The sequence below is a fragment of the Diorhabda carinulata genome, chromosome X, assembly GCF_026250575.1.
Source record: "Diorhabda carinulata isolate Delta chromosome X, icDioCari1.1, whole genome shotgun sequence".
Classification (NCBI taxonomy): domain Eukaryota; kingdom Metazoa; phylum Arthropoda; class Insecta; order Coleoptera; family Chrysomelidae; genus Diorhabda; species Diorhabda carinulata.
The window spans coordinates 32,870,251-32,886,168 of record NC_079472.1 but is presented as its reverse complement, the minus strand read 5'-3'; the positions used below and the strand labels follow the sequence as shown (position 1 = coordinate 32,886,168).

The following is a 15,918-nucleotide window of genomic DNA, read 5'->3' as shown; positions in this document are numbered from 1 at the left end:
TTATATTTTTTACAATCCTTCTATTTGTATATGTATTTTGTTGAAAAATAAAATAATTATGAAAAAAAAGTCTTGTTCCCTTGTTAGGTCGCAAACTGTCCAGACTACCCTCGTATTATAGCTCTTTCATTATTTTTTTTGTGCGAATGAAGAAACATTGTTATGGTTTTCAGCATTACTCATGATCACAATTATGATATGAATTATTGAAACGAGAACGAAAGCTAATTACAGTTGTTCATTTTTTCTTTTCCCACAATATCTAATTAGAAAAAAAATATTTTATGGAAACAGTAAGTATAGTTGTTATAGTCGTGAGAAAGCTTAATTCATTTTCTTACACAATTTTTTTCCCAATTTTTATTCGTTAACACAATATTTGCTTTCCAATTTATTAATCAGTGAAGCCTCGGTCTTCTATTAAATGCTATATGCGGCGTCCGACCTGAGCGTAAACGTTACGATCGACGTCTGAACGCCACGCACGGCGTCAGCGGTCAATACACGATTCCTCGATCACAACAGTAGTCGACAAACAGTACTAGCGTGTAGTTTTGTGATATAAAATGAATATAAATTCGACACTTTTGGCAGAACTTGTGCTTACCACGCAATCCGACTATTTTGCTCATTCTTTCCCAACAATTGTGTTTAAAAGTATTTTATTTTCATGTTCATTGTCACTTTTATTGTATAATGCACAATAACATTGGACTGATTCAATCAATAGTCTCGAATTCCCATATTTTGTGCTGACGCCAAATACGGCGTTTACGTTGCAATGGTTCGAAATAACTACAAACGCGGCGCAAAGCGTTTGAATGGCGCCTACGGTGTCCACACGCTGTACGCGGCGACGGCGTTTATAGGAGACCATAGCCTTAGTGCACGAAACCCATGGGCTCGACGCTCGTTAGCTTAAATTATATAAAAATACATCTGGTCCCAGGAGTACCTGGCCTGGCCTGGCCGAATTGCGACGTTTCATAACCATGGATGAAACGTAGGTCCATCATTTCACACTTGAGACAAAAGAACAATCAAAACAATGGACTGAAAAAGGACAAGCGGTTCTACAGAAGGCAAAGGTCATGAGAGGTCATGGCGTCAGTTTTTTGAAATACGTGTGGTATAATTTTCATTGAATATCTTGAAAAGGGAAAAACTATCAACGGCGAACTTATTGCAATGTTTGAGCGAAAAAATCAAGCAAAAACGGTCCCATTTGACTAAGAAGAAAGTGTTGTTTCATCAAGACAATGCACCAGGTCACACGTCTTTTATTGCAATGACCAAAATTAATGAATTAAAATTTGATTTGCTACTTCATGCACCCTATTGACCAGATTTATCCTCCTCGGATTATTTTCTGTTCCTTGACTTGAAAAAATGGCATTTTACTACTCCAGTTTAAATATGGGGGTCAAAAATAAAACGGAATACAAAGCAATGATTGTGAGTACGCTGATATATGGATCGAAAATGGACGTCTTAAGAAGAACAAATAAATCTGCAAGGTTAGATTGGGTCAGAAACGACACATTAAAAACGCAAATTAACCTGAAACAAATATACACCTCACAAAAATTATCGCATCACCCATTATTACGAATTAAAACACCAATAGATACGCCCGTTGCAACATTTATTTTATATCAGTTCAATCTACAGAGTACAAAAAGTTTGTTTTACCAAAATATAGAAAATATCAAAAAAATTGTACAAAACATCTATACAAAAAAATGAACGGTGCTTTAACTAAAACCAGCCAATGAATTTCTAATAGCGTGATGTTGCCGCCCCTCTTGGAAGGCTTCTAAACAAGTTGTGGACGTATCCTTGCGGCATGTTTTCCCAGAAGTTAAAAAGAACATTTTGAAGATCATCTAGTGTTCTTATTGGTGCCGGATGTTGCTGAATTTGCCATCCTAGATGGTCCCAGACATGCTCTATTGGGTTAAGATCCGGGCTGCGTGCAGGCCAATTCAGGGTGGGTATCTCGACCTCTTCTAAGTACTACCGAACCAGCGCGTGTGGACGAGCATTATCGTGCATTAGCACAGAGTTGACACCGACATGATACATATAGGGCACTACATGGGGTTCTACGATATTGGTTATGTACCTGTCAGCATTTAGTCTTCCATCATTCACTGGTACTAACTCCTTGCGACCCTCGAAAGAAATTCCTCCCCAAACCAAACTAGTACACGCCTATCTGATGAATACAGACAAAATCTTGATTCATCCTTGAATAAAACATTGGACCAATCTTGAATATTCCAATTTGCGTGTTTTCGAGCAAATTCTAATCTTGCTACTCGATGTTCTCTGGTAAGACGTGGACCTCTAGCTGGCATTCTTGTTGGTGGTGTGGTGTTGATGGTGCTTTGTTGAATTCCAATTACCCCGGCGAAGTATCTTTGACTGCGGCCATCTTGTATGAGCGCGATGATTCTAGCGGCTTCTTCATTCGTCACATGTCTTGTTAAACGTTGAGGCACATCCATTATTAACAAAATAAATTTAAATTTCCACTATACAATAACACAATTTGCTTAGAAAGTTCTCGATCTCAATGCATTCTCCAAGAGAGAAATGATTTACTCGAGCATTTTTGCTTTCAAAAAAATTTGTAAGAAATTATGATAATTTCTTGCCCATAATAAGAAACCAGAAATATCTATTAAATTGATACATATACAGATTGTCTCAGAAAACTAAAATTAAGTATTAAAAATATATCCTAAAATACCAGTGATGCGATAATTTTTGTGGTGTATAATCATACAATTTTATTGAGGAAAAACAGCTGATTTGGTACGGGCACGTGCAGATGATGAGGAAGGAAAAAATACTGAAATGGTTCCCCCAGAAAAACAGAAATGGAATACGGAGATACGAAGAGTGTAGTGGAAGGGAGTGGTAATTAGACATCGGATAACTTTGTAGGAAATTTTGAGTCCGAATTTATATGTATAGATAATAAAAATTTCGTTTTACAAGCCTAAATTTGATTTGGGCGCTCAATGTTATAAACAAGTATTGTTTAATTCGAATAAATTATTTTATATCTCTTTTATTTTCAATCGTTGAACCCGCAAAATTTGAATAAAACCGTTCCTAATACCCACACCCAGTTTTCTCATTAATGGAATATTTAATTCAAAAGGAACACCCACGTGACGTAGGTGTTTGAAACGAAATGACAATTTATTGAATCGTTCCATATAAATTCGCTTATTGAATCAATTCACATTTTTCATTCTCATATTTAAATAATAATTATTTTAACAAGTACAAGAGTTTTGGTAAAAATTCTTAGTTATATAGTGCAATGGACCTTTATATTTTAGTTGATTAAAACATTTAATTTATGCAGTAATGTTGTCACAGCTCTATTTTATTGAAACCGAATTGTTATCGTTACCAATTCCTAACTGGAACGAGGACATAATAATAACAACTTATATTATATGCTATATGACATACATAGGTGTAATGTTTTTTTAATTATATAAATAACTTTCAACGGGGGATATATCTTAAATAATTCATTTATAAACATCCACTAAAATATTCACTATTTTTTACTGTCACTGCGATATTAAATTATTTACTGACGCCTCGGCTGCTAGAGACTCGTTTATATACACTATCTCGCTTTCCAGAATGTTCTATTTGTCGTAAACAAATAAAAAGACACAACATAATGTAAACTGGTTATATAAACAATTAGCATAATAGAACAGAACCGACTTCACGGTCTATATAAATGGACGAGTTTATAATATAAGAGAGACGTGTTTGATTACCACTCTTCGAATCATGAAAAATTAAGAAGTTATTTTAAAGGGATTGCAGGATCGTAGTAATATAGACTTATTTTTCTATAAATTTGCACCAATACACTCTAGCTGCTTTTTGTACAACAGATACCAAATAAGTCACTAATCTTGAACATTACTTGGTTAGACGTAGCCTCCTCCATTTCGTCTCTTTCCACTTTGCTCGTAGCTTTAATATTTTATGAAGTAATCGCATTTGGTGGATAGCCAGGATGAATTTCGTCTTTCCCTCGTTAAACGTAAAATTAAGCAAAACATTTCACCAAAGACACATGACATTCATTGTATTTTAGGCCTTTTTTTCCTATTATCATTACCAAGATGAAAATCGAACTCCCCCATGTGAACATTTCGTAGTTACATCTATGAATCTATTTATATAATGTGCAGATGGTGTTCTGCTGTATGCACCAGACTTATTTCGTGGAAAATTAGTCGTATATCTCGTTTTTAATTTTTTTTACTTTCGTCTGCGACATATTAAAAACAATATTTGTATTACGTAAGGTCGTGCAAAACATGTGTTACATACACACTGTTCTAAAAAAATAAATTACAAGGATCAAAAGGTTACGGTGTTTTTAATTGCCTTCATCGGGTTATAAATATAAAATTATTAAAACTGTTTTTAAGAAAAAAATGCGTGTATTTCAAAACACGGTTAATTGACAAAACCATCAACTTCGTCAATAAATCTTTGCATACAAATTTCTAAGAATGACGATTTAACGAAGGTTCCTTCAATAAATGTTTGTGATGCAATGATTTGTATCTAATTTAACATACCAAATCTAGAACAAAAATAAAATAATCCAAAAAGTTCTTTAGATATTGTCAATTTGTTATCGACAACTTTGACATGCTGCCATATTGGTACAGATATATGAGGATGATCCCAGAAGTTTCTCGCCCAACAAAGAAAACACAACAATTTTGGAAAAATAATAACAATCATCAAGCTCCTCAAAATAGTCAATAACTGCTATCTCACCTCTTCATTGTTGAAAAATCTTTGACATCCGAGCCCTTAATAAAAGTCTGAAAACAGGAAATAATCACAAGGGGCTAATTCTAGCGAATAGCGAGCATGAGGTAGCAATTCAAACTTTAATTAACCAATTCTGGCCATTGCAATAACGGATGTATGAATTGGGGCATTGTCTTGATGAAACAACACTTTCTTCTTACCCAAATGCAGCCGTTTTTGTTTGATTTTTCCGCTCAAACGTGCATCCTAAAAAACCGACGCCTTGACCTTGTCTAGATATTTAACGGCTTTTGCCTTCTTTAGAGCAGGTTCTCCCTTTTCATTCCATTGTTTTGATTCTTTTTGTGTTTCGGGTGTAAAGTGATGAATCCAGGTTCCATCCATGGTTATGAAACGGGGCTTTAGTTCTGTGAAAGATTGTCAAACAATTGATGGAAACAACTTCACGTTTATCAGCAAACGCGACACCCATCTTAAGCACAGCTTTCTCAAGGTCCAAATTTTCAGTTAATATGCAATGTACCACACTTTTTGAAATGTCTACTATGTCCGCTAGCTCGCGCACTTTCAGTCCACGATCATCCAGTACCGCTTTATGGACTTTCTTCAAAATTCCTAAAGTCGTCAGCCCATTTGGTCGACCACTGCGATGGTGGTCATCGCAGGTCATACGGCTTCGTTTAAACTCCGCTATCCACTATTTTATTTTAATTAATTGTGTCGACATTTCAAAGGTCAATAACAATTATGGAATGTCGCCCAATCGTGCAATAAATACTACCAATTGGTCAAAAACATTTAAATCATTATATAAATATATATGATAGTAGGTGGCCTGAAATGTTTCGTAGGCCTAGGCATAGATAGCGCTACTAATATATTAAATCTATATTGTTTTTAGTTAGCCCTAAACATAAAAAAACACGTGGATTCCGTGAAATAATAAAGCATAATCTTTGACAAAAAATACTATTAGACTTAATAAACGTTATTTGAACTTTGCCCCAAGAAAATCAACAGTTGAAAAGTAGTTTGCTAAGTTTGAACGAGGCTGAATGAGCACCGAGGACAATGGATGCCCCAAGTGGCGTTTTAGGCACATAGTGAATGAATATTTGGGTATGCGAAAGCTCTGTTCAAAATAGGTGCCGCGCGAACTCACAATTGACCAACGAATTGATGATTCTGAGCAGTGTTTTAAGCCGTACAATTATAGTAACACCGACAGTTGGACGAGTGGATTACACTCCAAAGCGTGGAAAGACACGAAAGTCGGTTGGCGAGGTTATGGCATCAATATTTTGGTGTATAATCATTAATCGACTGTCTTAAAAAGGGAAAAATCAGCGACTATTACGTTGGTATTATTGAAGAGTTTTAAGAACGAAATCGCGGAAAACGGCCCTATTTGAAGAAGAAGAAAATGCTGTTGCACCTTGTCACAAATCAACGATGTTAAAATTGCACGAATCGTGCTTCGAATTGCTTCCGCATCCATAGTATTCTCCAAATCTATCCCCCCAGACCTTAAGAGGATGCTTGCTGGACAGAAATTTTGTTCCAAAACTGAAGCTTATTTAGAGGCTAAAAACAAATCGTACTATAAAGATTATGACCTCTACAATGGTTGTATTGTCCACAAAGGCATCTACATTGAATAATAAATTCTAATTTGCTAGCCTAAGACTTTTAATTAAAAATATAATGATTCCTCTTTATTTCAATTTCCTGATTTGTATTCTGTATTGAGGTTAAAAGGAATGTCTCATCTGAAATACCAACAGCAAATCGCAGATCGCCATCGCAAATCGAGAATAACAGCAAAACGAAATAAACATATCGGTCGGTAAAATAGGAATGCGTTCAGAAATACAACACGAGATTCCAAAGTAATTCTCTGAAACAATTTTCTCAAGTCGACAAAACCATCATACGACAAACTACTATCGATATTAAATTTATTTTCGTTCTTACAAAAAGTATAATACGATTCAAGATTTCAGTTATTCAAAACGTGTCTCATTTGTTTCTGAAATAACGTCATTTATATATACGGGGTTCGATCAATATAATAAGTAATGTTTCATCCACGAATGTTTATTATATTGTGGTTTTCTTATGGGAAAGTTTTCCACGCAATTTATGGTACGTAAAAACGAAATTTATTGGTGAATTTATAACACAGACTAAAAAAAATTTTATGCAAAACAAAAAGTTCGAACGTTATTGTCATTTTCACGGATACTGTTCCAGGAAATTGATGGTGAGATTAATTATTCCCCTACAACTTTTTAGCATACTCTACGTCCTTTGTAGTTTTTATTCAAAAGAATAGACGTAAGGCAACTTATCCATATCACATAGTGATTCACAGTCAAATTACATGGCTATTGAATATGTTGGTGAATATGTAGTCCATTATAAGTTGGAGCTCAGTTCTTGAATCCTGGAAATACTGTGGGATTTCAGTAACTGCCAGCAAATTATTAATTTCACTTTCTTCTGTCACTGATGTTTTGAATCGTTCATGCTAATTAACTAAACCCGTGCGATTCATCAATTTTTTAAGCTTTCATTTGTAAGTTGCCGCTTTTCAGGAAAACGTTCATGGTATAATATTGATGATAGTAAAGCGTTTTTATTGCATTCTCCCATTATCCAGATCATATCAATCATCAATCTAGTGAAAATCATTTTTGCCCTAATTCAAAGCCTGCAAACCCAACCGCTAAATCAAAAAACAATAATGTACTTATTGTCATGTACATAATCATTATTCTGTTCAAAATCTAGTAATTTCACGTATAGAGAATACTCGATAAAAAAAGAAATATGTTGGTAGAACTTTTCAATAATCACATAAAATTCATTGTGATTCATTTGAAAAAACGTATTAGTATTTTGATTCATCCTGTATAAGATTCAATGAATATTAACGAAATGAATAATTTTTCAGAATTTTTAGTTCCAATCGAATGCTTTGGCCGTAACAGATCTTCATTTTCGAATGTCTCTTACATTGTACAGGGTATTCGACTGACAAGATGATTTAGAAAAAAATTATTTCTTAAAAACCCCACCTTTAATTTGCGCGAATTTTGGATATGTTTTTCAGAAACTCCTGACTCGCCTTTTTGCCCAACAAATGCCCGGTCGGAAAATACGGTCCCCCAACGAAAATGTTGGTTTTGACCTATTCAAGTTATGTATATCACTCCCAGCACTTATAATGTAGGTTTTATCATAAAACTAACAACTCCATAGTATTTTCTACGTGAAACAATACATGGAATACACATTTCATTGTATTATTTCTTTTTTTTATTAATTCTTTGCAAAATAAATGATCAAAAATATGAATTATTACAAGCTTTGGAAATAATGTAAAAATATATAGGATGTTTCATTTAAAAAAATGTAACTTTGATATGGTACAGCATTCTGGAACGTTAATGATGACTTTAACCGCTTAAATTTTTAAATTGATGTCTCGAAGGACAAAGAAGGCGTCTTTGCATAAGACCAATTTTATTTTTTAATGCTTTTTATGTTGAAATTATGTTAATTAACCGTACTCGTTACAGATCCGATAATATGACAAGTTAACAATGGACGAAGTGGATTCTTCACTAGCACAAATCGATCCTCCTCCCGCAGAAGAAAACAAAGTTTCTTCTAACGAAACCAACATTTTCAACGATAGCGGAGGCGAAATCGAAGCAGACAGCACAATTCACGCTTTCAACATTTCAAATATCACAGTAATAGAAAATCCTAAAACAAAAAAATCCTCGCAATGCGAAGGCAGCGATAGCGGAGTCGAAGTAATCGAAAATGTGGATAATACAGAAAACGGCGCTTACAGACGCAATTTAAGTACCGTATCTCAAGATGCACGATCTTGTGATTCTTCAATAATTAGTTGTTATTCTAACTACGACGAAGCGTACAATTTACTCGTAAGAAAAAATTCAACTTTACTCGAAGATTATCGTCGACACGACGACGTTACCAGCGAAAACGGAAGCGAAAGTTCATCGCTCAGTGGATCAAACATTAGAACAAATAGAAGAACTTCGATAAATAATAGTAAAAAGAAAAATACCGCGACCGATACAAGAACCAAATCGTCTACAAGAAATAATAGATCTAGTTGTAAACCTCCCGTTACACCTAGGACTTCAACAGGACCAGCGCGAATCAAATCTATCGATAGATTACAAGCCAAATCCTCTCCAAGCACAAAATCTAATCAGAGGACCAAAAATACTCCTAATAATTTAGATATTAATAAACGATTGTCTCCAGCTACGGTACGTAGTCCTTCCGGAAGCAGAACACCGACAACTACAGTTGCCGATGATGGACGGTGGCCGTCTATCAACAGTAAACCAGCGCCTCTTATGTCAAGATCATTAAAAGGAACCATAGATTGCACAAAACATAAAATGACCCCTTTAGATACAAAAACTATAGAAAAATACGCAACACTTCCTAGACAGAAAAAAGGTAACGACAATAATAAAGAAACTAAAAAACCTGCTAGTAGAGAGAACACTCTTCATCGTTTAGCAGTTACTAAACAGAGAGATAGTACAGCGAAATTAATAAACAGTTCAGCGTACATCCCGAAATGTAAAATCAAAACTAGAATATACCATGAAAATAGCGTTCAAACGGCTCTAACTAATACAGATATTGAAAACGCTTTGGCGGGAATAACGATTAAACTTAAAGATCCTCAAGACACTGAAACGAGCGATAAGGATGTTCAAGTCGATCTAATGTTGGCGGATATGGAAACGTTACATGACAGATTAGGAAAGTTGACTGAAAAATACGAAACATTACAAAAAGACTACAAATTGCAGACTGAAAAACTCAAAGAGACTGAAGATAAATTAAGAGAAGAAAGTATAGAAAAGCAGGGTTTGAAAGAAGAACTGCTTAATAATTCTCAGCGGGTGATGGCCATATTAGGGGGAGAAACGGAAGGTAAGTTTTGATTTGATAATAATTTTCACTGTATTATTAATATAGATTACGATGGTTACGTAATGCGGTCCCTCCCGTTTAATTTCATAGCTGTTTAATCTTGCACCCATTAAAGGTAGTCGTATGGTGAGGAGGTAGAACTAGAGGGCGCGGTGCCTCTAGGAAACACAAATGCATGGGGTGTAATGGCGGGTATTTTTAGTGATACCCACAAAAAAACCATAGCTACCTAAGACATAAATAAAACATTAAAATATGACTGTGAACGGTTTGAAATCATCCCTTAAAATCAGTAAAATTTCTGTCATGGATTTCCATTTTGATGTATGTGGGTTGCTAATTAAGTTTTGAGATACGGCAACACCGATGCTAAAATGTAAAATCTGACATTGCCATGATGAAGATGGTGACATTTTTAATGGTGAACATTCAACTTGGTCAAAAAATGGGAAAAAAAAAACATTTTCGTTCGATAATTTTCTATGACTTTCGACGTGGATTAAACCAACAGCAGTGAGTCGATCAACTCGCTTCGACTTTTAGTGATTAAGCACCATCTCGAGCAAACGTGTATCGCTGGTTTTCCGAATTCAATCGTGGACGGATAACGTATAATTCAACAATCGCTAAAAATAAATCTCGTGTCGATTAGTGCAAAAAAAATGCTTAGGAAATTCGATCGCGATGTTTCAAAAGACATCTACTAAACAACAATCTTTCAACGAGTCAAATCCAATAAAATTTGTTAGCACACGAAGCACTTTGAAGCAAATTAAAGGTCAATTCTGAATGGTACACCAGCATTTGTTTGAAAAAATCAGGACCTACTGCACCGGACAATGCGAGTTGTCACACATCAATTCAAACAGAAACGTTTTTGAACAGTCGAAACATCGAATTGATGGGTCAACCGCCGCACAATCCTTGTTTGGAACACTATGATTTTTTCTTATTCCCGCAGATCAAAAATAAATTGCAAGGTTTTTCCACACCTGAAAAGCGATTTTGAAGGTGGATAATGTATAAAATAATGGAGAATATTTTGAAAAACCATAAAGCCATATTCAATTATGAATTTTTAGTATCACATCGAAACTCAAGTAGCAACTTTGAGTCCAACGATTGTCCTCCGAATATGAAATCCATTGTCAATGTTTCAACATGCGCAGTTCAATTTGCAGATAAAGATCGAATTATTTTTTTTTTAATTATAATAATATTTATATGAGCTAAATAAACAAAACTACTTGAAGAAAAAATATACTTGACAAAATTAATTAGATAGGAAGTTATAAGTGTTCTATATTCAAATAATGACATAAACCAACCACAAAGTATGGCGGAATGTAGTATCCTTATCTCTTTATCACTTTTATCAAACTTGTTTAAATAAAAAATTTATAATAATCCAATATTAGTAAATTTATAGATCAACTTATTATTAACAGCTAGATCTGAATATATTTTATTATATTGTTTAATCTCTATGTATCTGATAATAAACTGAGTATCATAAAGATTAAAGTATATGCGACAAAGAAATATTGATAAAGTTTTTGAAATACCTAATTAAATTATATCGCAGCCAAAAACCACTATCAGAAGTCGACTAATTCATAATTTGTAGTAGAAGCAGACTTATTTGGATTAAAAATTTTCAACCAATAAACAATTGGATCAATGGAAACATTATAAACAATCTTCGTTACGCAGATGATACCACGGTAGTAGCCAGTAGCCTACCAAAACTTCAAGCAATTCGGCCTTTATATGAATACATCCAAGACCAAACTATTGGGATTCTCAAAAATACAAAGAAACCCCACCCAAAGACTTCATGGAGAGGACATTGAACAAGTGTCATCTCTAAGATACCTGGACACGCTCGTCAACCAGCAATGCGACTCAAAACTCGGAATCAGTTCAAGAATTGAGCCAGCGCGGAAAACTCTAAGCAAGACGAAGACATTCCTGGCAAACCGCAACCTCAGCCTGGAACTCCGGACCAGAATGCTTCGCTGTTACATCTTTCCTGTTCAGATGCGAAAGTTGGACCATGGATTCGGCCACGGAGAAGAAAATTGATGCGTTTGAAATGTACGCCTACAGGCGATTGCTGCGATTATCTTGGACGGAACATAAGAACAACTATAGAGGTCCTACAGCAAAACACTTGCTCAGATGGCTCAAAAAACCTCCACAGAAATTTTCAGATAGCCATTAGGATCGCCAACCTCCGTAGGGAGACAGCGTCGTAAGAAGGATAAAAAAATGTGAAATATTTATTATATTTCTTTACGAGGGGTGGCTATTAATTAACGAGATTAATGATGCGACAGATAAAGTACTGTCAGCTGTTTAGTCTGAAGCCTTATCTTTCAAATGCGATATCCACCGTTTCTGTAGACAAACCAGTGTAGCCGGGGCCTTCTTTTCTATAGGGGCTGTTTTCCCGTAAAAATGTTGTAACGAACTGTGAAATTTTACATGAAACTGCAATTGAAACTTATATTTTATTGAAACAAGTGTATGGCAATGAATGTTTGTCGCGTCCGCGTCAAATTTGCTTCAACAGGAACAAGATTTGAGTCTATTGAAGCTGTGAAAGGAAAAGCGGCGCGCGTACTGAAGAAATTAACAGAAAAATAAATCCTACACTGTTTCGAAAAAAGGAAGATTGGCATGGAGCAATATAGAAGCACATCGTATATTTCTTAAATAAAAAATGCTGATGGTCTTTCATAGCTTATTGATTTTCTAGTACCAGTCCTAATGTTGGTAGTACCAGCATTTTTAAAGGAACTTGATTTGCATGAAGGGGAACGTCCTTTCATTTCAATTTTCATTACAGAATTAAATACTGGTCCCAATGATAGTCTTCTAGTCCTTGAAACCAAATTTCAAAATGTAGGTCAAGTGGTTATTCAACAGGAAGAGGAAATATCAAAATTGAATGCATTATGTAGAACGCTGCAAATGGAATTAGATAAAAACATGGCCGTACAAAAAGCGCTGGTACAACAGCAACAAGATTTGGAATTAGAAAGTTTGGAATTACAAGATTTTATGCAAGCGGAAAAATTAACACTGCAAGACGCTTTGAAAGAATCCGAAGCCGAAGTGAAACGACAAAATCTAATCATACAAGCCAAGAAAAACGAAATAATGACTAAACAAGAAGAAATTAACCGACTGGTGAGTTAATACGAATAATTCTTTTAATAATTTAACAATAAAAAGGCTGAACAAATAAATTTTTCGTTGCAGACCAAACAAAACGAACAAAAAAGACAAGAAAATGTAAGTTTACAAGCTAGACTAGGAGTATTGGAATCTAAAAGTAGAGAACTTTTAGTACATCAGGGAAGCTCGGTGTCGGGTGCGGCTGTAGCCCTGTCAGCTCTAATAGGAAGACTGGATGGACTTGTTGAAGAACTGGTAGTAGCTTACAACATTTCTGATCAAGAACTAGAGGTAAGTACTATAATCTATTTATTCTAAATCAACTGTTTTATTTGCTACTAAGATTTTAATTATTTAAAAATAATAAATATCCTCAAACTTAGGGGATATATCCAGAAAAGGGAATGAAGAAAATTTAAAGCTTCTAAATTCTATATAGAAATTTTTTTAAAAAGTATGTTTAGCTTAAAAAATATTTGTGTCGTAGCTAAATATTTGATACCTATGAAAACTACTGAATTTAAGAAAAAAAAACAAATTTCAACCCTTTAATAACATTTCTTGAATTTGATTCCGTTTCAAAAATTTTTATAATCGAATGTTTTTTCAATTCTTCATGATTTGTTATTGCGATTTTACTTTTTTATCGTATTGATAACCTTTTAATCTATTATCTAAATTCTGAGATGTATGTCCTATCTTCAAAATCATTAGGTACTTGATACTTCTTTTGTTGTTGGTGTTTTAGACTTTTAGAATTAAACTATAAATATTTAGTGGCTCTAACCCTAATAACAGCTTCAAATCGTTTTTTTTTTGTGGATAGAGTAAGTTTTTTACTCGATCTTGTTCGATGCTATTCCATTTTTCAATGAGCGTTGTTTTGAGGTCTGATTCCGAGCAGCATTTCTATCCCGAACTTTTCTCTTATGTTCATCCCATGAATGCTCCAAGACCGGGCTACACATTGGCCAATTCATATCGGCACATTCTATAAATACTTAAGTACGGAACCTGCAGTATGTGTATGGGCATTATCCTGCATTAGGATGAAGTTTCCCCGATTCACCGTCAATAAAAACCAACTCGGTGTTTGCTTCCATTGAAATGCCTGCCTTAACCATCCAGGAACCTCTTTCTGCGGGTTTTCTGTAGATTACTCCTATCGATAGTCTGCTATCGTCTGAGACGAGAACGGAGCCCCATTGTCCCCATCAGTCCAACTAACGTATTCTCTGGAAAATCGTAGACAGGCTGCTCGGTGAACAGGGATCGATTTAGCCAGTTGCTGACCTTTTTGGCTTAATGTTAGCTGCCTTAAGTCTTCTTCTGGCTACAAACCACTTCTCGTCTTTCTTTGAGCTATTGTTGGACTTGAACACCAATGAAGGTCCGATTTATCAGCAATGTGCTGACATCTCTTTCGGATGTACACATTTTTATTCCAGAATAGTTGAAAATTATCAGTCTCTTGGTAACAGCGCAATAGCCTCGCTGACTCTGGTCTTGTAGCAATAGGGTGATACTTGAGTTGCTTTGTCATTTGTTTTGTCCACTTTCTGGAGGAATCTTGTTTGTTGTTCATGAAAATGGTGGGTCAGGTAGATAACCTTTTATAAGGGTTAGTTGCCCCTAATTAGCACTATTGTAAATAAGTATAAAAAGGGTGGTTACCGATCTTAACGTATTGTTGAACTGTGCGAGCAGCAAATTCGTTTCCAATATTTCGCCGGCGATTGCAGTGGTGTTTTTTTGTTCACAAGTGTAGTTCAATCAGCTAAGTTTTTTTACTTTGAAAGAATTCCCATTTTTTCACTTCTTATTTGACTAATAGATTGATCCGGGATATAAATTGGTCCTGCTTTTTTTACCTTTCTATATGACGGATTGGAACTGGAATTTGTGGCGACCACGCATTTAAAAATTTTTGATACCTGGCCGATATCTGACCCAGAAAATCCCAAGTAACTTGCTTAATGTCCAAAGCAAACAATAAAATTAATCCTCCCTAATATACCTGACTTTGAAAAAAACCTTCTACCTGCTCTTTGTTACTTAACTTAACGAACCCTGGCGAGGCGTTTGGAATCGTAGATTCATTCTGAAGCCTCTTTTTTCTGGTTTCTCATTGTTCAAACTTCTAACCAAAGTTCTGTTTGCGTATTGAGATTTTTTTTTTAATAACGAGATTAGATACGAATAAACTAAATGTAATCATATGTTATTAATTCAATTAGTTTGTATGATAACCCTTCTAGCTCGTTATTTTGATAGTCATTGTTGAAAAAACCAAAAAGTTTTACAGATTTATCTCATTTCACTATCGATTTGTTTAAAAGATGTTTAGTTTACTTCGTGTTGTTTTTAAATAAACTTCAATGTGGTAATAACCTCGTAAAATTCGATTTTCTAATTAACTCATCATTAGACTAGTTCGATATTTAACCTTCGTTACTATAAACAGCGATTCCCAACTTGACTTAAATCAAACTAAACATAAAAAATAAACATTAAGAGTGACCTAATGGGAAGGATAAATGTCAAGTTCACTCCAGAAATAGAATGTAAAAATGTATAACCTTATTCGGTCTCCATTGTCATATTTCACATTCAGTTGATTCGAGAGTCAAGACAGGAAGATTGATTACTTTTATTGTTGATAAAATACAGTTTTTTTTTTAAATAATAAATGTCAGGAAGAGAGAAATGACCTTTCAGTTAATAGTTATTTACTACTAAACAAATATCGCTCAAAATTACACTTAAGAAAAGTTTGCTGGATATGGAATCGAAATATTTTTAATTAAAAAATGTGAATAAACTTTTAATTGGATTTTTGCCATAAATTTTTCACCACCGAGCCATTTTTTCAAATCTGGGAATCAGAAAATAATCCGAGGGGGC

The 15,918-nt window shown here is 34.6% G+C and overlaps 1 protein-coding gene across 1 annotated transcript in view; it reads left to right on the top strand.

Annotated features, from left to right (window-relative positions):
• The window catches only part of LOC130901449 (centromere-associated protein E), a 63,013-nt gene that overhangs the window by 25,721 nt on the left and 21,374 nt on the right, over positions 1-15,918 (top strand). Inside the window, exons 2-4 of the mRNA XM_057812859.1 lie at positions 8,421-9,831; positions 12,683-13,026; positions 13,099-13,305. Of these exons, the coding sequence (XP_057668842.1) occupies positions 8,445-9,831; positions 12,683-13,026; positions 13,099-13,305 (1,938 nt within the window). The 5' untranslated portion in view covers positions 8,421-8,444. The remainder of the gene's footprint in view (positions 1-8,420; positions 9,832-12,682; positions 13,027-13,098; positions 13,306-15,918) is intronic.